At 31.9% G+C, this 23,674-nt stretch overlaps 1 protein-coding gene across 4 annotated transcripts; it reads right to left on the bottom strand.

Annotated features, from left to right (window-relative positions):
• Window positions 1-648: 648 nt before the first annotated feature.
• On the bottom strand, window positions 649-3,305 carry LOC105116174 (uncharacterized). 4 transcript variants are annotated; one of them, XM_011013386.1, is made up of 8 exons: window positions 3,169-3,305; window positions 2,867-3,086; window positions 2,705-2,781; window positions 2,196-2,253; window positions 2,000-2,084; window positions 1,841-1,910; window positions 893-1,666; window positions 649-856 (listed from the first exon to the last, which is right to left on the bottom strand). In XM_011013386.1, the coding sequence occupies exons 2-7, from the start codon at window positions 3,042-3,044 to the stop codon at window positions 905-907; spliced, it is 1,230 nt and encodes a 409-aa protein (XP_011011688.1). In that variant the 5' UTR covers window positions 3,045-3,086; window positions 3,169-3,305; the 3' UTR covers window positions 649-856; window positions 893-904. The 4 variants fall into 4 exon arrangements, with proteins under 4 accessions (XP_011011688.1, XP_011011689.1, XP_011011690.1 ...); XM_011013387.1 differs by having other exon boundaries at window positions 649-1,666; window positions 1,841-1,907; window positions 3,169-3,304; XM_011013388.1 differs by having other exon boundaries at window positions 649-1,666; window positions 1,841-1,895; window positions 3,169-3,304.
• Window positions 3,306-23,674: the final 20,369 nt, after the last annotated feature.

The raw sequence follows: 23,674 nt of genomic DNA, 5'->3' as shown, positions 1-23,674 counted from the left end.
CGAGGTCATTTTCAATCTCTTCTCAAACCCAAAAAAGGAACAAATTTGGAGATCGAAAGAGGTTAATTAATTGCACAATTATCTTCTTGCGATTTAAGATTGGGAATGTAGTTGCCAGTGGCTCCAAACAGCTTATGTATCCTGTCCTCGACTTTGATCAGCATATCGTCCAGTCCTCCTGCACAATTTCCAGAGTTGTTATGCGCTAGTGAGCATGAAGGCGCCATGGATCCATGGGCAGTATGATCTGATCAATAAAGAGAAGCAAGCTGGCATTCAGAATCTCCAAGGCTCAAGAGATTAAGACTAGAAAAATAGAGGGATAAATCTATAGAAATCACAGGAGTTTAAGTAACAAATATATCATTAATCCGAAATACACGAGGATGATAAATTTTATATTACTCCCGTGATAAGTACCAGTTACTCTGAGTCCATTAAACACAATATGAAATAGAAAATCACATCGAAATGCCATGTTGCTTGCTCTGAAATCCTCAGTGTTGATACTGAATTAGGAACCATGGCATTGGGTCATCGTTCTTGATCTACGTAATATGAATGAGAAAAAAAGGAGAGTAATTTTATGATGATTAAGGAGTAGATTTTATTATCTCATTCTTTACTAGGAAATAAGCATTTGACAGCTTAGTTAAATGTTTCCATTTCTGGACCTGTAATTCATCTACTCTTAAATGATACATAAGATAGAAAGGCTACACTTGTTGGATTGATTTACATTAGAGTGCAAGCTACATCTGCTGGTGCAACTTATTCAACTGAGATTTAAGTGATTGTTTCCTAGCCTATCGGCCCGAAGGAGAAAGCAAAATGTTTTCATGTTGACTTTTATCCTGCCTTGGTGGATCATCCCCTGATCGACTTTTACCGTATGTGAAACTTCTCAGTTCCAGCTGAAACCATTCAAGTCGAGCTGCCTGCAACCTGAAGCAGCATCAATTTCACCGTGGGAATTCAGATCCAGCTTAGTAGCATAGTAAGATAACCTATACCCCGGGGACAATTTCTCGTTCTCTAGTTTAATTGCATCTATCCTTCTGTTAGTCGTATCTTGGAAGCTGTCATCCTCACTCCTTCTCTTAAATCTTGCATCAGCAAAGCTACTGCTCACATTCCCCCTTTCTCCTTGGAGTCCGACACCGATGGATAGATTACTGCAGCTTCTTTCTGCTGAAAAGGTTCTCCTTTCTGTATCATTTTTCAATGAGCTGAGGAACATTTTGTCATCTCTTAGGTCTTCACCCCACTTGAGTTCGGCTTGTTGTAGCGCATGTTCTCCTGCAATCACTTTTGGCTCCAAGAGAGCATTACCATTATAGGGCCTTAACCCCATTCCAGTGTTGTGTATTTCTTGCTCCTTTTGTGACCCTTCAATGGAGGTCAGGCAGCTGTCCATTGAACAATCGTTGGGATGGGTCGGTTGTGTTTGCTGTGGGCACAGACCCTGCAGATCTTTCAGCTCCGAAAATGCAGAATTCAGGCTTTTAGAGGACACTTTGGACACCAATTCAGAGAGTTGAACTTTGGCAGCTTCAAGTCCCACCGTACCTAAATTTTGTCTTCCAAGTGTTTCCTGGGCTTTCTCTAGCACTGACTGCAGGTATTTTCCTTGTGCCTCTATGCGGAGCTGTAAATGTCTCTGCACCTGTTTCATTTCAGAACAAATTACCATAATGTAGCTAAAACCTTTTACTACCTCTGCAACCTTTTCGTTTGTAAGTTAGTCAACTTGAAATAAGGAAATAGACAAAATTCTTATCTTCACAAACAAATAAGAAAAGCTGAAATGTAGTTACACAGATTGATGGTGAAACTGTACCTCAAGCTGTTCATGTAGTCTTCTTTGCACTTCAATTTGCATCTGTAGTGCTTCACTGAAATGCAAGCTTCTGGATTTAAGAATTGTGTCTTGGTGAAAAATAATGTTTTGCAATACAAGAAAAATGACTGATGAACATAAAGCATGAATTCATCATACCTATTTGCTTGCGATCCGATGGTTAGATTGTTAATGCGGGTTGCATTTACTTCAGGCATTCTATCTCCCACTACAGAAACAGTACCTGCATCAAGTTACATATTTATTCCTTCCATTAGAAAAGAGCAACTATCTTTAATTCCTCATCAATAGTTGAAAACATATGGAGAGAACTTTATGGCATTGTTCTACATACCACTCCTGTTGCTCCCACTATTAGCTTGTCCATGGAGGTTCTTGCTGAGTCTGTACTTCTGACAAGAAAACGTGGAGTTAGTGCTATTTCAATGTGTGGGTCTAAGCAAATTCAAGACTATAGCATTCAGACGTGTGGAATTATTCTCAAGCTCTGCATAATACAGTGTAGTTTTTACTACTTGGGTTTCCACTAATTACTGTTGACACTCCTAAGCACAAGACTTCTGTACTTGTTTATCTGTAAACAGAAAGGAAGCATCAAGGCATGGAGTTTTTCTCTTACCAAATTTAGCAAATGAAGAAAATTAGTGAAACAGTGGAACCACCAGATTGCCACAATCAATTCTAACAATAAAAGGGCTGGCATTCTTTTGATTTTCTCCGAGATTGGCTGGAGGGCTATATCTTAGAGGGCCTTGATTCTATTTAACAACTTATAAAAGCAGCTACTGGTTGGTGGCAGATATATTCCCTTAATGATTAGATAGATAATGTCAAATGGTTTACCTGAAGATGACTCTTTAGGTGATACAAGGTAAGTCCAGGAATTCCCATAAGTTTCATAACTGTTTTTGGAGTGGCCTCTGAAATATAAAGAACAACGTTTGAGTATGCTGAATTCACTATTCTATTTGTTGTTGGATTTTTTAACCTTTTTTGTATACTCACTGTCTGCTCCTCCAAGCTGATTTACCGCTTCTATGAACCGCTCGTGAAGATCAGGTGTCCACTTTAGTCTAGGCTTTGCATCAGTTGAGAGGACAAGTCCAGAATCCCCAGGGCCATTCCCAACTTGCAGGAACAGATGTCTTTCAGGAGGGATTGAGTTTCTTGAAGAAGAGTGCATGTTCTTTCCTTGATGCTGGTGATGACGGTACGTTTCTATCTCCTAAAAATCCAATCAAGTTTAGCTTGCTGTAGGAGCAATGATAGTGTAACTATTGTGGACAAGATTAGTAGCGCGTATTTACCTGATATCTTCTCTGTTCGAACTCGATTATGCGATATTCTTCAGGTATAATTCCACATCAGGATATTTCGAAGTAGGATTTTCTACAACTTCTCTTGGTTATCTCCTTCAGCCAATGCTTACAAACCAAAGGTCTGCTCAAGCATGCTTTTATAGCACTGATTGGGGGGTGGGGGTGCTAGAGAGGCATGGAATCCATTATTCACAGTGACATGGAACGAGATTTGTCCTTGCTACTTTATTAAATGTGGGACCTCTCCTCTAGCTCCACTTTCTATTCTAAGACAGTACAATCTATTTGAATTCCTAAGCACATTTAACTGTCCGAAACATGTAAAAGCCTTGCATTAGATGCCAGAATTGATCCCACCTGAGTTTTTTCAGGTGTGCGCATTCGCATTCGTCTGTCTGTCTGTCTGTCAAAAGCAAGAATCTTATTCCCGAATACGAGAAGAATTTTTCTGACCTGGATTAGGGGAATCCATATCTCTGTTCTCTTGAGACCTTCTTCGTCCTCTCATTTCTGGGTCTTTTTCAGCTGTCAATGGATGTATTGAAACGAACCATATATAAACGAGGTCTAACTGGATGTTATCTATGCTGTAACGGAGTAGATGGAGACACAAGCCCTTGTTTTATTTGAAGAACGTAGGAGTAGATTCTTTTGACTGAGGCACCTGGAAACTATGGAATTAGATACAAACAAGAAAAATAAAAATAAAATGGTGGAAAGATGCTTGTCCTTGGCAATTGTTTGAAGGCAAGGAATAGAATAAGGAATACATTCTCTCTTGTCTCCTTCAGTAAGTTTGGTACTGATTCAGCCCCCACAGAAAAAAATAGGAAAGGTCCCCAGTTCTTTTCATTCTTCAATCGGTACAAGACAGTTGGCCCCGAACCGACGAATACTAAAGCACCTGGGACTTGTACTTACTTCCTTGCATTTGATGAAGGACATGACAGTTCTTGCCCCGGAGATGACAGCTTGCCCTTGACTCCGCCTTCATTTGCCAGATTCTCTTGTATGAATCTTTACACTCTCAAATTGCTCTCTTTTATGTTATTTTTTATTTTTGTTCGAACGCTTTCAGATATCTTTTGTTTGATTTTCCGTAAACGGTTCTTAAGTGTTATAGAAAGATATATACAACTTGAGTTATTGAATTGGAATAATTCTTTGACATGATTATAGGAGAGATTTGATTTAACTTGAAAATATGCGTCTCATACATCTTAATTAGCTGCTTGAAGAAAAAAGATATCCGCATACCACATAGGTTGTCAAATGTCAAACTGCTATTTTAGACTCGAGTAAAATAATATGATTTGTTTCTGGATTTGCATTTCTGAAAGCTGTGCATGTGGCAACTGCGTGTTCCTTATGCTTATGCTGTTTTATTGAATTGCAATGAAGGATCTGTTCTGGAGATTATCGTCAGGAATGATACCATACCTATTTAAAAAAAAAAAGAGAATATTATCTACATGATCAACAGCTAATGCAGAATAAATTCGAGTATTAAGTTATGGAGAACAGATCCACCAACTTACGTTAAACCCACTTGATACACACATAAGATCTATTAATGAATGTGAGCGTTTCTGAGTGCTCAAGAGATGCACAAAACAACGATTGCCAATGATGGAAATTATAAGACATTAGTTATTAATACCATAAATAAAATTCGTATTCCTTGAACAAAATCTTCACATTAGTTCCAATTGGCCTTTTCCGGAAGATTACTTGATTCTGATTTGTGGTGGTGTTTTATGCAGTGTGGAGAGAATCTGTTGAAAAACCTTGAGGTAAAGTACTAACATAGAATTCCTAAATAGTTTGCTGGCATGTGGATAGGAATATATTGCAAAGAGGCGTGACACCTTGCAAGTTACAAAATTAAGTTGCTTTCGCGAAACGAAATCAGTGTCATCAACTCTGAATCCTGCTAGGTTTATGATGATATTATGAATTTCTAGCAGAGATCCACACAATAAATGGTCTAAGCATCACTGAATCATTGTGTGTGAATTAGTTGCACATCCATTGATGATCATCTTTCTGTAACAACGACTACTATGTAACATAACAAGAGAAAAGCTGCTGATTTTAACGTTTTCCTTGATAGCTAATGAACTGAAAATATACAAATCCTGGCTGTAAATGTGGGGTGTTTTAATTCCAAGTAAGCAATATGCTTGATCATTGAAGTAGTGTGTTTATGTTGCCTGAGGTAACATTCCAAAGTGTTAATGCCTGGCTCTGAATGGAATAAACATAGTGTTTTAACTTTCACTTCTCGTCTAGAGGCACAGACGTTTCCCATAATGGTAAAGCTGATGTACTTATTTACCTCTGCGGGTTGATGTTGCCAAAATGCCATTGTTAGCATTGCTAATGCTCTATGGCAATCCTCTCTCTTCTCTGGTTTTCTTAGGACACAAGAGAATACCTGACTTTTACTTTAGGTTATCTAACAGTTGCTACCTTTCTCTCCCAGATAATGATGTTTCCCAACACTTGGTAAGAGAAAGGACTTGGATTTTTATATTTTTTTTGCTCTTTCTTGTACTTGCATTGCCCTTTATGGATACTAAATTAACCTATAATTTTACTTTTGAGGACAACAAGAAGCTAGAAAAGAAAGGAAGGAAGGAAAAAACACCAGTACTGATTAGAATCAAATTTAAGGACTAGGCAATCATGAGCGAGTTATATTTGCAAGATGTCGACTGGTTGCATTTTGTTGACCACATGCGCTCCTGCGTTGGAAGAGCTTGAAAGTGAGAAATGGCCACGGAATGTATTCCTTGTGGAAAAAGGAGGGCGAGGAAAGATAAAGCTGTCAAAGATTCTAAGAAAGGAAACATTAGAACCTTAACTCAAACTAAACCACTGAGTCATATTCTCAAGTCAGGAATTTTGCTATTCCTTTCTACCCGAAGCCACAAAAAATGGGTTCCCACCAATCTTTTCCCACTTTAGCTAGTTTTTAGTAGATGCCTCTCTGACTTCATGATTAGTGTTGTGTCCTTACAAGCTAGGAATTATGTCATGTTTAGAGATTTGCTTAGGTTTATCTGAGATATGTCCTGCATGAGCACCGTTTTGTACCTATTGTTTTCAGTACTACTAGACTGACAGGAACAACTAGCTTCCAGGCCATGTTCTGTGTTGTTTTCTATACAGCTTAAGGAGCATATTCTAGTTTGGGAGTCCAAGCCAAGTCCTATGATTTTTTCTTTCTTTCTCGTACTTGCTTAAATGTGCGTTTTCTTATTTTGTTTCTTGATAAGATTGTCCAGATGAAGGATCAAAGATGTGATTACCATGATTATCACCTCCTCGTATTATAGTTTGAAAACCATAATGTTTCTTGCTATTTGGAAATTGTGATTTTATTTATACTAAAAATAAACATTCATATACATTTACTATACAAGAACACTAATTGTTCGCAATCAAACAACGGAAAGAAAGTTAAAATTTATCATGAACAATGTAAATGACTAGGCTTAAAGTACTAATTAACCGTAGGAGTTAGAAGAAAGTTGGCCAATTGATCCAGAGTCATTATTGATCAAGAATAAAATATCAGTTATAAGAGTTTGAGTTTGCTTCAGTAACCAAATGGATTGAGTTAATAGAGAAAATATATGGTTTTATTTATTTTTGTGTGTCAAAAATGTTTTTGAAAAAAATAAATTTTTTAATTTTTTAACTTTAAATTAATTTTTTTATATTTTCAGATTATTTTAATACATTAATATCAAAAATAATTTTTAAAAAATAAAAAAAATATTATTTTAATATTTTTAAGTAAAAAATTATTTTAAAAAATAATCACAATTACATTCACAAACACCATAAACTAATCCGAGTTCATATGGTTAGTGGGGAGAAGTTTAAATTATGTTAGGATTCCATGGATGCTCTTCATTTGGCAAAGGGTGGAACAATGGACCTTTCTTAGTTGTCAGAATATAGACAATCATAATCTATTTGATTGAGATTAAATTCTCAATTATAGTTTTTTCTTATTAGAAAAAGTAAAGAAGATTATATAACGTGATTGATGCATAAAATATGAGAGACAAATCAACAGATTTGCAAGGAAAATGATCCCAATCAAAGGCATGAGATGGATCCTAGCTAGCTAGGCGCCTCTCGGTGGGGAGAGGTTACCTGCTCCTATGGCCGCCACATCACATTTGCTCACCCCGTCCTCTCGTAAAATTACTGCTGCAAGTAATTGTGATCAAGTGCAGGTGCATATGCTATCCTCGCATCAATGCATAACTTTTTTCAAAAGATTGTGACCTTGTTTTTAGAATTTAATGACATGCTTGTTCAAATTCCTTTTTCGTGGCTTGAAAGAATGACCAAAGTCAATCTAGAATCCTAAAAATAAGTAAAATTTACTATTATAATATTGACAAATAAAAATAGTAACACTAATGGATTTTTTCTATCAGTATATTGCGGTGACATTTTTTGACCTAATTTTTTCATTGCTAAATGTGTTGGTAACCATCAATAAGAATAAGAATATGTTGTTGATATATACTGAGAAAATCACAATGAAAATAAAAAGAATAAAGAACAACTAAATAGTGCGATGTCGTGTAAATATTTACAAATACATTTACTGATGGTACAATTCGTTCATGAATATACTAATAATATTATGAATAGTATTACAATGAGATTTAATAAGCCAAATCATATGATGACATGACATTGATACAAACAGAATTGCTGACAGAGTTACCATCAGAATAATTTTGTTGGTCAATCTGACGGTAACATTTAATTTATGACTTGACACTTGACCCTTCTCTCTCCCTCCCTCATTTCTACTTCCATGTAAAATTTTTCTTTGTAACAAAACAACCCCCTCTCAATCTCAACACAACTCAATATTCCACAACTTTTCTAGTTAGAAATTAGGTGGACTCGATAGAGATCACATGTACAGATTCTCTAACACTATAATCAAAAACTTGTGGATGACACATAGTATTTTAATCATTGGATGCTTGCAATTGGTCCTAGGCACTTAGTATTAGAAGTTCATGGCCTTATTAGATCAACAAGTGCAAGAACATATAACCCATTTCAATGAAAAATATGAACTTTCTGTGGATTATAAAGAACTACACTAAATGATAATGAATATAAAATCACATATGGGTTATATATGTGCACCTTTTTATTGACTCCACGGTTCCGGGGATGACTAGTTTCTTCCTTCTCCTTCAGCGTTGTCTTTATTCTAGTTCCGTTGTATTTGAATATATAAATTTGTAATAAATATTTGGTTTTTGTATTAAGATAATTGATTTTTAATTACTTGAATTTTATATAAATTTAATTTTATATTTTTAAATTATTATTGACGAGGTTACTGACAGAATAATTTTGTCCGTATATTCCAGAGAGTTAAAAAAATTACAACAAACAACCATATAGTTGTTAAATTGCCAATAAAATTATTTCATTGGTATATTTCATAGAGTTGAAAAAATTATTGTAAATGACATTGCAACTTACCAAGAGAATTACCGATGGATTGAAGCGGTAATTGTTTTTGACATGCTCTATAAAGCCATTAGTAAATTTATTAACAATAGAGTTACCTATGAGCTTTGTTTTGACGGATGGTTTCTATTCATAATTCCAACAATAAATAATCATCCATCCATGATTCCACCAATAAAATTATCATAGACAGATGTTAGTGTAAACACATATATAAATTTCTGTTAATAAAACTACTAAATTTAGTAGTGATTAGTGATGATTCCAATTCAAATACTATTTAATATTAAGCAATTGCATACAATTTTCAACTTTCTATCATCCCTACATTATGGCCTTTCTCCTCTCAAATATTATTTAATATTAAGCTTTCTCCTCGTAATTAGAATCTAAACACAACATTTATTTTACTAGTAGTTTCAAATTTTAACCATCAGGTTATCGAATTAATTTAAAAATTAATTTAATATTATAATAGTAGTTGCTTTTAATTTAAAGTTTTTTTTTATAAATGCATCGAAATAATTTTTTTATTTTTAACATCAACACATCAAAATAATCATAAATTACAAAAATATTTTAAAAAAAAAATCCATTAAAAACAATATTTTTGAAACATAAAAACAAATAAGCTATAGTTTTTTTTAATCAAAGAGAGATCTCATCACTAAAAGGGGGGTCGTGTTTCTTTAGCTTAATGCTTATCCTATTCTGTTCTTGGTAATATAATAAATCATGTAAGATCTCAAGATTTTAAATCTTATGAACCGCAATGCCAGCCATAGACTCGCAGCATCAACCCAGTTTCCAATGCTGTTAATGTATCATCAGAAAGGAATTAAAATCAACATAAACCATGATGAAGGAATATAATTGCGTTAGAATTTAAGATAAGTTGCAAATTATACCCAATATCACAAGGAATATAATTATATTATTCAATTAAGTACAGTTTGTAGCTTATCCTAACCAATTGAAAGGGTACTTTGAGGATGCTTGGAACTCAGGTTCATTCCATATGTTTGAAAGGCCAAATGGGCACTCTTTTCCTCTCATACTTTTTCAGGAATATTCTTCAAGAACAAATCATGAAACTCGAGGAAACATTTGATGAATCTCATAGTTAATTTAATAATCACAGAAAAGACCAGTGATTTTGCAATACTATGTATGGCAGTCCTTCGTTGATAGAGCCACAAAACATATATTTATTTATTGCATGCCAATGGGAATGTTTATAAACTAATTATTGAGGAAATGTTTGGTATTATTTGCTTCTTTTTTTTCTTCAGATTTTCAGAAACAGAGACAGAAATGTTTGGTTTCTCTTATACTTTTTTACCCGATCAGATATTAACTTGAGTTTTTTTAGGTTTTTTTTTTATATATATATATATATTTTATTCGGATTGATCTACCAAGCCGAATCAATAGAATCGAATCCACCGGCCGACCCGGATTAAAAAAAGCAACCAAGAGAGGCACAACTCTTTTGTGCACTGTGCTTAGAGACAATGGAGTTGCTGAAATTGACAATCGAACCAGTACCATGAAACCTTCAATCTGGATCACTTCGGCATGTATACTTGAGACAATGGAGGGCTTGCTTTATAAAAGTCGCCCTTCCCGGGCCATCCTTTTCGTGTTACTATTCCTATATAATTCCCATGGCGAGCACTAGACACTCGCTCTCCTCCTCCTTTGCTTTCTTCAAGAGTCAAGGAGGAGTCAACATCATGAAATTGAGCATATATTCTGAGACGCTTTCGCTTGTGGGCTAGCCAAGTTGTGGACACTGACTGAACCCTAGGGTTCTCGTTCAGCTGCATATCTTTTTACAGATCTGCCCCTCCATTTCCTCTCAGCTTAAAAAGAGATGAGCATATATAAAGTTTCAATTCCATTTCAGTTAATAAAGTGAAAATGTAAGCAGAATCAAAATCATTGGGTTGTTTACCTATTTTTTTTTTATTTAAAGAAAAAATTGTTGCCTTACCATGCAAGAATATCCAGGGGGCTAGCAAGATGTAAGTCACAATGGCTGGCTGCAAATTTTGTATATATAAAATTATACTATGTATTAATGGCATTTGATCATCTTCATAGATTAATAATGGAACATTGTGACACCATAAATGCTAGGATGTTGATATAAAATTATAATTAATGATAGTCATTAGCATTAATATTTAATTGCTTTAGTGGGCTAATTAAATTAATTTACTATATATATATATGTGTGTGTGTGTATATATATGTGTGTGTGTGTATGTTGTTCTTAGGATGATAACATAATTCTCACGATAAAAAAGTTCTTAAAAACATTTTTCCATTTCACTTAGTATATCTTATATCTCTGTACATATTTTAAGGCCTTTCTTATTAAATATTTCCCTCAAGTTTTACTACACTTTCTTTTTTATACTTTATTAATTACAAAAAAGTAAAAGGGGTGATTAAAAGGTTTGTAGAACTTTTTGAAGCAAATTTAATGTTTGCATAACTTTTATAATTTAATGTTTTTGAATTGTTTTAATATGTTAATTTTAAAAAATAAAAAAAATTACTATTTAAATACATTTTAAAAAACACTTTAAAATTAATTTTTATTATACTTTTGAACATCTCATTATCATCCCAACAATTTCAATGATATGCCATTGAAATCCATGCCACTATGAGGCCTAACAGCACATAAAAAAGAATGGGTTTGGGCTTTTTCCTTGTCCATCATTAGTTAAGTAACAAGTTCATCCTTTGATGTACCTTACCTAATCCTTTGTTAATATAAAGTTTAGAGGTTTGTCACTATTGAGACTTGCTTCCCCTCTACTGACCTCTGAAAATCAACACAACGTGTTTTAGTTGTTACTAATAATGGGTTGAATTATTTTTTTTAATTTAAAAAAAAATATTAAGTATAAATTTTTTTATAATATTATTAAATTTAATCTAATAGTTCGTTCTTGAAACCTATCAATTCGACTCATTATCTATTTAGATTTTAAATTAAATTGTATAAAAATTAAACTAAAATAAATAATTTAATTTAATGATGTTTGTGTCTTGCTTAACTATGACAATTATATGAGTCAGATACCAATACCATAAATCTGATATAATTATTAGATTTATAATATTAATGAGATCATCTTTCTAAATTAATAATGAAACATTGCTACTCTAATGCTAGAGTGTTGATATAAAATTATAATTAATGATAGTCATTTTTAATAGTTAATATATTTTGTTGATCTTGTTGTTTAAAACTTTAATGGTGTTATATAAAATTTAAATGATTAGCATTAATATAATTAATATTTAATTGTTCTAGTGGGCTAATTAAAATAATTTACTTTATTTAATTATTTAAAATATATTTGATAACTGTTTATTGAGTTAGTGTGTGTGTATATATAAAAGTAATTCTCAAAATAAAAATTTCTTGAATACACTTTTCACTTATTATATCTTATATCTCTACAAATATTTCTTTCGCGTCTCTTTGGTTCATCTATTTTTTTGCAAACCTTGCATTTTCAAGCCACTAGCCACATTGATGAGGGCACTTCTCGGATGAATGGCAAACGAACAATAGGAGTATATAAAACTAAATGATACCTTTTGATGACTTTTCATTGAAGAATATCTTGGATCATCATGACCTTAGAATGAAAATAAAAGTTGTATTATTATACATCAAAAAAACAATTTATTGATTCTTAACGATTATGCTTTTAGAAAATAAAAATTATGTTTATAGTTTTCAGACTTGATTCGGTAGCCGGCCTGGTCCAAAGCCTGGGTTCTAGATTTTGATTGAGTCACCTACTAACATTGTTTTAGTAAAATAAAAGTTAATGCGTTGCAATCAGGTTTTTGAATGAGTCTTGCTCGAGTCACACCAAGATTTTTTTTTCCTTTATTTTTTCTTTAACCTGGCCTGGTTCTAGCTCTAGGTCTGACCCACCAGGCCGGGTTGGATTTCAAAACTATGATTGTATTATTCCAATCTTAATACTTATTTCATTTGGAAAAAATCACTATATTTGTTGGTAATGAAAGAAATAAAAAAATGCTTAAGTAGGAGAAAAAAAGGCAAGTAGTTTTTTTGTATGATTGTTTATTCATTTTCATTCCTTTCTTCTCTACTTTCTTTGTAAAAGTTTCCAATTATTTAATTTCTCTCTCTGTTCACTGAGATTCCCCTCTCTTTTTTCTTATATTTTGATACTAGAAATATATATTAAAGATTAATGTCCATGAACTTTCTTGTTTGTTAAGGAACTTACCGCAGGCATCCATGCTCGGGACCACCCAATCTCTTATAAAGAACTTCATGACAAGCTGATTAATTATGAGGCATATCTGAAATGAGAGGATTCACGCAACTTTTCATCAGTCCTCTCTGCCAGCACGACTCAGCGCCCCTCCTATAATTCTAATTGTGGGCATCAATCCACTTGGTCATCTACCTACAAGGTTGTTTCTCCACATCAGCATTTTCCCCAATCCCCCCCTTTTCTCCTTATCAGAATTCCTATTGGTCCTCAAATCGTGGCAACTCTCAACGGTGTGGTTACAGAGGTTTTTGTCAGTTTTGTGACTAGCAAGGCCATAGCACGAAGCGATGCCCATATGTTAAAGGTCTCCTTGGTCTGTCACCCACTGTTCATTGCACTACCACTGCTACTGCCTCTAGGCAGCCTTGGCTTATAAATTCTGCTACCACAAATCATGTCACCTTCTATCTTCACAACCTTTCACTTCACTCCTTCTATGATGGAATTGATTCTAGACTCATTAGTAATGGTACAAGTTTTTGTATTTTTCATTTCCATTTCACTACCCTCTCTTCTTTTACTCTATCCAACGTCTTTTGTGTTCATTCAATTAAAAAAAATATTGTATCTGTCTCTCACTTTTGTAAACAACATTTAACTTCCATTAAATTTTTCCCTCTTATTTTTTTATAAATGACCTACGCATAGGGTAGACACTTTTTTATAGCCCAAATAAAAATGATATCTATAAATGGTTACTGATATAGCCATATTATTCGATAGTTTCATTCATATTTAATTTGTGTTTTGCCTATATTTTATATATAAAATATTTTGATATTCTTTGTTTTATGTTTTGAAAGCATTTTGATAAAAGATACAAAAATAAGTAAATTGATAGATTTGATTTTCAGTCGATGTTTTGTGTAGAGTGTGAGCTCTAAAGGTCGAAATAAAGTGATTCTAGTGGCATTAAAAAGCAAATATCCATACATTTCTGGATATCTAAGGTAAGAAAATAAAATAAAAAAAAGCATGAAAATCATAGCTTTCAAAGTTAAATCTCACAATCTGCTAGTGTTGACCTTCGGCCATTCTGACTTGAATATATGGAGCTACAGAATTCCAATTGATGCAAAATTAATTTTTTTAGATTTCAGACTCAAAGGCCTATAAACACTCCAAATTTCAGCGAAAATTATGTCATGAGAGGGAGATATGATTTTTTAAATATGACAACTGAATTCTGCCAACAAACAGGTTTCGTGAAGAAACGAGTTCAAATTACATTCTGAAGCATCTAAACTGACATCCAAGTTTTTATTTCAGCAGTAGATCCTTTAAGTCAAAGCTTAAAGATTTCATGCAAGGCTATTTCTTATTTTTAGAAAAATAGTTATTAAACTACTTAAATGTAAACTGTCTACTTAGGGAAGGACTATTTTGTAAAATAGAGATTAAGGTTTCTTAGGATATAAAAAGAATGTGAGAAGAGAAGGAGGGCAGCCAATCAAAAGGAGAAAAACACCCCCTCCTATAAGAAACTTGAAATTATGCATTCTTCCTTCTTTTTGATTAGTTGTTTAACAAACATGCAAGGTTAAACACTTTTTCTTGGTTGTAATGACACGAAAACCGTTGGATTTCAAGAACTGTGATATTTATTTTACCTTTTATTTTCAGTTTATATGATGAATATGTTTATCCTCCTATGCTTATTTTTCCCATGATTGTTTATTTTAATTGCTAAAGCAGACTCTAAGTTATTATTGTAGATAATATATTGCTAAGTTTGATATCAAAACCGAAGTTGTGGTATATAAACTTGTAAAGCAACTGAGTTTAATAATTATGGTAGATCTACATTATTAATCTTAGGGAGAACATTATGTTTGATTTGATTTATCAACTTATCTAGTTCTTAAGGCTGCCATTGAATTAAAATACTAATATGCACTCTGTGGTTGTTTGATGATTAGGGTTAGTTATACAGCGGATCCGTTAACTAACCAATGTTAAGAAGAGATAAATATTTAGAATATAAATAGATGTTTCATTTCCATGATTAGTTTTGATTTATTTAGGTGGATGTGTGTTTGCGATCAAGGTTTGTTCTCTTGATAATTTTTTGATTTTATTTAATTTTGCTTAATAGTTTTCTAATTTCTTTTGCTTTAGCCTAATTAACGTCCAAAACCCCCCTAAGTTATATATCATCTAGCATAAAAATCTGACTTGAACCTTACTCATGGGATCGACCCCTTGCTTTTTCTATATTATCTTGTGTGTTGTGTTTTAAGTTAGGGTAATTAATTTGTGCGACCGCGACATCGCAATGCCATATATTGTAAATGTTCAATCCTCTGCTATGGATGGTGTCAAGGCTTCAGTACATGAGTGGTATAAGCATTTCAGTCATCCTTATTCCTGCACTTTTTAACCACTTCTTAAGACTTTTTCTTTACTTGTCTCGTCCACACCTATGTGTTCAATGTTATGCTATCTTGTCGATGCAATAAAAGTCACAAGCTTCTCTTTACAGTGTCATCCCTTAAGAGTTATAATCTTTTTGAACTCATTTATACTGATATCTAGGCCTCTGTTGACTCCACTGATTAAAATAAATACTTAGTTATTTTTTTGGATCATTTCACTAAATAAATTTGGCTCTACCCAATTAAATATAAATCTAATGCTTTCACTATTTTTCCCACCTTTAAGCTTCTTGTGGAAAACTAATTCAAAACAAAAATCATTTCCATTTATTTGGATAGAAGGGGCGAGTTTCAAAAACTTAAACCTTTTTTTGCCACCATCTTTCATCTAATGACATCACCTCATACCCTTTAGTATAACGACACTGCTGAACATCATTATCGTTATATAGTTGAAATCAATCTCACATTTCTTCATCAATTTGGTCTCCCTCTTAAGTTTTGGTCCCATGCTTTTCAAACTACCACCTACCCTATTAATCATCTTCCCACACCTATTCCTAGCGATCATTCTCCCTTTCAAGCTTTTTTTTGCAATGTTTCAAACTATTCTAAACTTTAAGTTTTTGGTTGTTTTTGTTTCCTTTTGTTACATCTGTACAACCATTACAATCTTAAACCTCACTCACTCCCCTATATCTTCCTTGTCTACTCCTTAAACCAAAATGACTATAAATGTTTTAATTCGTCCATAAAACTTTTCTTTATATCCCATCATGTGGTCTTTGATGAATCCGTTTTTCCATTTCTCTCCACTGAATGAAAATCCATTTCCATTCTCATACCTTCCCCTCCATTTGATGACTTGTTTTCAATCACCATGCCATTCATCCCTGGCTCTAAGCACTAACCACCATCTCACTGCCCTTCCACAGCTTCATGCCTAATTCCATGGTTTTCCTCTATATCATCTTATTCGGGCTCTAAAGCTACTCTAATTGTGGCTTTTTATACCATCCCACCAACTTTCTCTCCTTCAAATACATTGGCACCAATCACTAGTTCATCTCTAGCCCTACCAGTACACACCACATGGTTAATTGCTCCTAACATGATATTGTTAAACCAAACCATCAACTACATGCCACCTCCAAACATGGCATCCCTAACTCTTTATAACCCACATGTGCTTCGTAGGCCTTTCGTGACCCGAATTGGCGAGCTGCCATATTAGATGAGTTTAATGCCTTACTGCGTAATAGCATATAAGACCTTGTACCTCCTATTTCATCTCCAAACCTGGTTGGCTATAAATGGGTTTTTCAGATCAAGGAAAACTCAAATGGCATAGTTCAATGTTGTAAAGTATATTTGGTTATGAAAGGTTTTTAGCCATAACCGGGCATTGATTACAAAGAAACTTTTAGTCCGGTTATCAAGCCCACAACCATTCACATTGTCCTTAGCATTATTGTTATAAATGGCTAGCCACTTCGTCAACTTGATATCAATAACGTATTTCTTCATTATACACTCTTTGAAGCAATTTTTATGTCTTAACCTTCATAATTTATAATATGTAAAGCTCTTTACGGTCTTAAACAATCCCCCTGGGTATGGTATCATAAGTTTCGCTCCCTTTTGCTCTATTATGGTTTTACAAATACAGTCTTTGATCCCTCTCTATTTATTTATCATCACAATGACTAGCTAATCTATTTTTTGGTATATGTTGATGACTTAATTATGATTGGTAATGATCCTCTTTTAATTGCTAAATTCATCAATGCCATCTCAACCAAATTCTTAGTCAAAGATCTCAGCTCTCTCTATTACTTCCTTGGAGTTAAAGTGCTTACAACATCATCTAGTCTGTTTCTTTCTCAACACAAGTATATTTACTATCTCTTGGTTCGCACTCGCATGGATGGTGCTAAAGAGGTTGGAACTCCTCTCCCTACCATGAGCTCCCTCCTTTTTAATGATGGTTTCCCTCCTGCCAACGCCACTGAATATCGTAGTGTCCTTGGGGCATTGCAATATCTTAATCTTACTCATCTGAATATCTCCTTTGTTGTCAACAAGTTATCTCAATTTATGTATTGCCCCTACAAATCCCACTAGATTGCCACTAAATGTTTAATGTGTTATTTTAAAGGCATAATTTTTCATAGTCTTCATCTTTGACGTCACCACAATCCTTTTTTACATGCATTCTCTGACGTAGATTGGGTTGAAAATCTAGATGATCATACTTCCACCACTGTTTATATGATTTTTCTTGGAGGTAATCCTATCTCGTGGAGTTCCCAGAAACAAAGTTCTATTGTAAAATCTTCAACAAAAGTTGAGTATTGAGCTATTGCAACCACAGTGGCAGAACTTTCATGGGTTCAATCCCTCCTTGTCGAACTTAGTTTTCCTCTCCCTTGCAACCCGGTTATATATTATGATAACATTGGTTCCAAGTTGCCAACTATGTTTGTCCCAACCCAGTCTTCCACTCTCGCATGAAGCATATTGCTATTGATTTTCATTTTGTTAATGGCAAAGTGGCACAAGGCTCTCTTCATATCTCTCATGTGGCTACTTCTAATTAGATCGCTAATGCTTTCACAAAGCTTTTATCTAGACAACGTCTCTCTTTTATTCTTTCCAACATCAGCATCTCCAATAGGAGCACCATTTTGTGGGGGTATGTAAAGGATATCACCAATCCACTCAAAACAAGTTGATGGTTTTGAGCTTGTAACCAGTAGATACGCATAAATCCTCCTATAATCAAGCAACAAGAATTGAAAATAGCTTATTATCTTTTATCATTAACTGATGTAACAAATTATTGGCTCACATTTCTATTTAAACAATGAAAATACTAAATAAAGTAGAGGAAAAAATTATCTTCATTCTGTATTTTCTATATTTCAAACAACATAATTGAATTTAATTATATGGTTTAATATTTTATTCCAAATATAAAAATTATAATAGCTTATCAATTGAATTCAATTTGACATGTGATTTGGTTCCAAACAGCCTGTTATTCTTTCTCATATTTACTTTTATTCTATTTTTTTTTTATTTCTTTAGTTATTGATTTAATAAAAGAAATCCTGGTTGTATTTGTTTGCCTTATTCTTTCCATTTAATTTCCCAACAATCTTGGAGAGAAAAACATGTTATTTTCCTCTTTTTTTTCCCTAAAAAAATTGATTTTTTTGCTTAATTGTTGTTATGGACATCATAAATTCATCATCTAGCAAACCTGGAAAATTTTCTGGCCAAATCTTTCTTTATTGGCAATAACAAATGAAATTTTAGCTTAATGAATTATTTTTTTTTCTATGATTCTAAAAATGAAAGTGCTGAAAAACCAACTAATGTAATTGTTTCTTTAAGTGGTGTGTTTTTCACAAGTAGTGAAGAAGATTTTACTAATAAAGATATCTTTTGTCATGGTAAAATTTTAATTAAGTGCCCTGTCTGATAAAATTTCTCGTATTTTTTATAACAATAAAATCCTTTTGAATTATAGGAAGCACTTGAATATAAATATGGTACACGAAAAAAGGTCTTAAAAGGTATTCAATTGAAAAGTGGCTTGATTTTTAAATAATAGTTGGAAAAATTATTTCTGATCAAATCTATACACTTGAAAATTATATTTATGACATGAAAATTAAGGAAATTGAACTTGAATTAAATGATTCTTGTTTCTTCTTGTATTAAAAAATTGTCATATTTTTTTGTCTAATTTTGCTAGAGGTTTAAAACAAAAACATTAAAACATTTTTTCTTTGAATTGCTAGTTACTTTAAGGATTGAAGAAAAATATTATGCCTCACAACAACAAAAATATGATTTTTAAGTGAAGGCACATGGTCCTTGAGGGTTCATTCAAACCTTGGCCTTCGACTTTTAAAAAAAAAGGTCCCAAAAAATGTTAAATAGTAGCAATAATAATTTTAATAGGTCTAAAAGTAATAATATGATTAGAAAAAAGGTTGTGTGAAGTTGAGTTTATAGCAAATACAATTATATTACAAATAATTGCAACAATCAACTGATCAAGCATTTAAAGCTTAAAGACATCAAGTTTCTTTTAAGACATGAGCCATTACAGTAAATGTGGGGGCTAGCTCTTGTTCCCCAACTTATAGGTACCAAGCACTATAAATATGGGGAATGAGTGTAACTTGAGATTTTGGATTTTGGATGACGTTTTTCATGAACCTAATGTTAGAAACAATTAAGTTGATGGATCTTTGTTAGATCAAAATTCTTTTACATAAAGATTTTCATGATCCTAATGTTATAGGATTTAATAAAATAGTCATTAGTAGATTTGAACCTTTTATTGAAAAATGTTATATATTGAATGGTCTTAATATAGTATAATGCCTTCTTCTAACACTACTTTGCATTTTTCACCTTCATTTACTGCAAATGTTAAATGTTGTGATTCATGACATGGTAGCCTTTGGTATATTAACTTTAACATTATTAAAAGATTGATGCATGTAAATTTAATTTCTAAGTTATGTATTAATTAAAAAAATGTGAAATTTATATACAATCTAAACAACCTAGAAAAGGTTTTTAATCTAGTAAAAAATAAAATAAAAACTATTAAAGTTAATACATAGTGATATTTGTGATAGTAATAATGTTTTGATTTAAAGTGGTAAAAGACATTTTATAACTTTTATTGATGACTTTGCAAGACATTATTTGTTTATTTGACCAACTCTAAAAGTTAATTGTTTGATAAGTTTGAAATTTTTAAAGTAGACGTACAAAATCAATTAGAAAGAAAAATAAAAATTTTATAATCAGATATAAATAATGAGTATATTTCTAATGAAATAAATGAGTTTTTAAAATTTCATAATATTATACATCAAGTAAAAGCTCTTTATTTCCTATAGTCTTTTGGGATAGCAAAAAGAAAGAAAAATATAAGTTTAATGGATATGGTTAATGCAATTTTAATTATTTTAATTAGTTCTTGTTTGATAACATATGGGAAAAAGCTTTGTATTTTGCTTATTATATTCTTAATAGAGTTCCTTATAAGATTTTGGATAAATCACTATATAAATTTTTTATGAATTTAAAACTTTCTTTAAAATATTTTAAAGATGATAATGTTTAGCTAAAGTAAATATTCTAATTGCTAAGGATAGGAAAATAGGTCATAAAACTATAAATTATGCATTTGTTGGATATTCTTTGAATATTACTACTTATAGATTTATAGTTTTAAATTATGAAATTCTTGAAATTGCAAATAATACAATTATTAATTCATGTGATGTGATTTTCTTTAAAATTATTTTCTTAATGAAATATAATTTTTCTAAACCTGTTAATGAATGTTTTTCTAAAATAGATATTATTAATAATAGTATTTCTAATGAAATTAGAAAGAGTAAAATAAATACAAGTGTAGAAGGTTTTGTTACTAATTTTTATATCTTTTTTACTTAAAAATAAGCCTAAAACATATAGTGAAGCCATGACATTTATCGAAGCTCCTTTTTTGAAAGAAGTGGTAGCCAAAAAAATTAATTTTTTATTTTTTAATAAAACTTGGTTTTTGACTAATTTGCCACAAGATTATAAGATAATAGGTTATAAATGAATTTTTAGAAAGAAATTGAGAATTAATAGATCTGTAGAAAAACTTAAGTCTAGGTTAGTTGCTAGGGGTTTAAACAAGAAAAAGGAGTATATTGTTTTGATATATATTCACATGTTTTTAAAATCAGTATAATTTAACTATTAGTTGGTTTTAACTTCTTTTCAAAAATTAAAAGTCCATCAAATGGATGATAAAACAATATTTTTAAATAGTGATTTAAAAGTCCATCGAATTATCATAAGGTTTTGTTATGCTTGGTTAAGAAAAAAAAAGTTTTTTTAGCTTGTATAATCTCTTTATAGTTTAAAACAAGTATCAAAAAATGATTTTTTTAAATAGTAATTTAAAAGTCCATCACATTATCAAAAGGTTTTGTTATGCTTGGTCAAGAATTTTTTTTTTTTTTTTAGCTTGTATAGTTTCTTTATAGTTTAAAACAAGTTTCAAAAAATGGAATAAGAAATTTAATCAAGTCATGTTATTTGATAATTTTCAAACAAATGTTGTTGATGAATATGTTTGTATTAAAAAAAATAAAAATAATTATATAATTTTATATTTGTATATTGATGACATTATGATTCTGGATAGTAATATTCAACTTATAAACATTACCACATCTTTCTTGTCCGAAAATTTTTAATACAAAATATTTTAGTCTAGTTAATGTTATTCTAAACATTTAATTATTGAAAAATAATAATAGTTTTGCTTTAACTCAATCACATTACATTGAAAAAATATTAAAAAAATTTAATTATTTTAATATATCTCTTATATGTAATCCTTTTGATCATTCTACTAAACTACAAAAAAATAACAGAGAAAGAGCGTTTCAATATAAATATTCACAAATTATTGGATCTTTATTACATCTAGTCAATTATACTAGACCTTATATAACATATATAGTTGATAGATTAGGTAAATATACACATAATTTAATGCTTTATATTGGAGGATTGTTGATAATATACTTCATTATAATGGTTTTCTTGTTGTAATAAAGGGATTTAGTGATGCTAATTGGATTTCTAGTTAAGAAAAAACAAAACTTACTAGTAAATATGTTTTTATTTTATTTGATGGTGCAATTTGTTAAAATCTATTAAACAAGCTATTATTATTTATTCCACCATGAAAGTAGAATTGGTTATATTAATTAGATGTTGCTAGTTTAGAAGTTGAGTGGCTTTAAAGCATTTTAAATGATATACCATATATTTCTAAATTATAATTCTTATAGCTAAGGTTAAGAGTAAAAACTTTAATGAAAAAAGAAAGACATGTGGTTGTTAGACATAAATCCACTAGATATTTGATATGTCATGGTATTATTTCTTTAGATTTTATCAAGTTTATAAACAATGTTACAAATTCATTTTTTGATAGCCAACAAGTTATTTAATTATTATAAGAAATGAGATCGAGTTTAGCCACACCAACAAGTTTTTTAATTATTATGAGAAATGAGATCGAAGACTTTAAATTAGTTCTTGACAGTGGAAACTTATATAGCAATTCTATGAATAAAGTTGAAAAGATAAAATGAAATTATTAAGGGAGTAATTGTTGGGTCATTCAAACATTCAAACACACACAAATTTACGTGGTTCAGCAACTTGCCTGCTCCACAGAGCTACAGTTTGTATTAATCACTCAAAGAAATAATACAAATAAAGAGGAAGAGGAAACGTTTCTCAACTCAACTCTATACTCAAGCTCTCTCTACTGCTCTCACTCTTTTAGTTTTTTACTATGTATCTCATATACATCTTCAACTCTTTAAGTTGTCTATTTATAGACAAGGTTGGGGAGGCATGGGGCATAAATCATGCCATGATTTATGCCACCAATTAAGCCTCTATTAATGCCAAGTGGGGGATTAGGTATTCTTACTTGCATATAATGGAGGTGGGACAATGTTTGTCTCAACTAACAATCTCCCACTTGTAGACAAACAATGAAATTATCTTTTATCCTTGGAGACCAACTAAATTTTTACACAACTTCAGTTTATCAAGTGTAACTCCTTTGGTTAACATGTCAGTAGAATTTTTGCTTTCACAGATCTTTTCTAGCAGTAGTTGTTCATCGTTTAGCAATTGTCGAATGAAGTAATATTTGATCTGAATATGCTTAGTCCTGGAGTGAAATGCTGAATTCTTGGCAAGAAAGATTGCACTCTGACTGTCACTATATAAAATACCCTTTTCATTCATCTTGCCCAATTCTTTCAAGAAACTCTGTAGCCATACTATCTCTTTTACAGATTCTGAGACTGCAACATATTTAGCTTATGTCGTTGAAAGAGCGACTATCTTTTGCAAGGTAGAACTCCAAGAAACAGCAGTGCCTCCTAGAGTGTATATATATCCTGTAGTATTCTTTCTGCTATCAATATCTCTTACTAGATCAGCGTCTATAAAACCTTCAAGTTTCAAGCCACCAACTGTGAAGGTAAAACATGTCTCCGATGAACCTTTTAAGTACCTCATGATCCATTTCACCGCCTCTCAATGCTGCTTTCCAGGATTGCTCATATATTAGCTTACAACTCCTACTACATGGATAATGTTTGGTCTGGTACAAACCTTAACATACAT

Source organism: Populus euphratica, unplaced genomic scaffold (genome assembly GCF_000495115.2).
Source record: "Populus euphratica unplaced genomic scaffold, PopEup_1.0 scaffold871.1, whole genome shotgun sequence".
Taxonomy (NCBI): Eukaryota; Viridiplantae; Streptophyta; class Magnoliopsida; order Malpighiales; family Salicaceae; genus Populus; species Populus euphratica.
The sequence above is the reverse complement of the archived record's forward strand: the minus strand, read 5'-3'. Positions and strand labels throughout refer to the sequence as shown.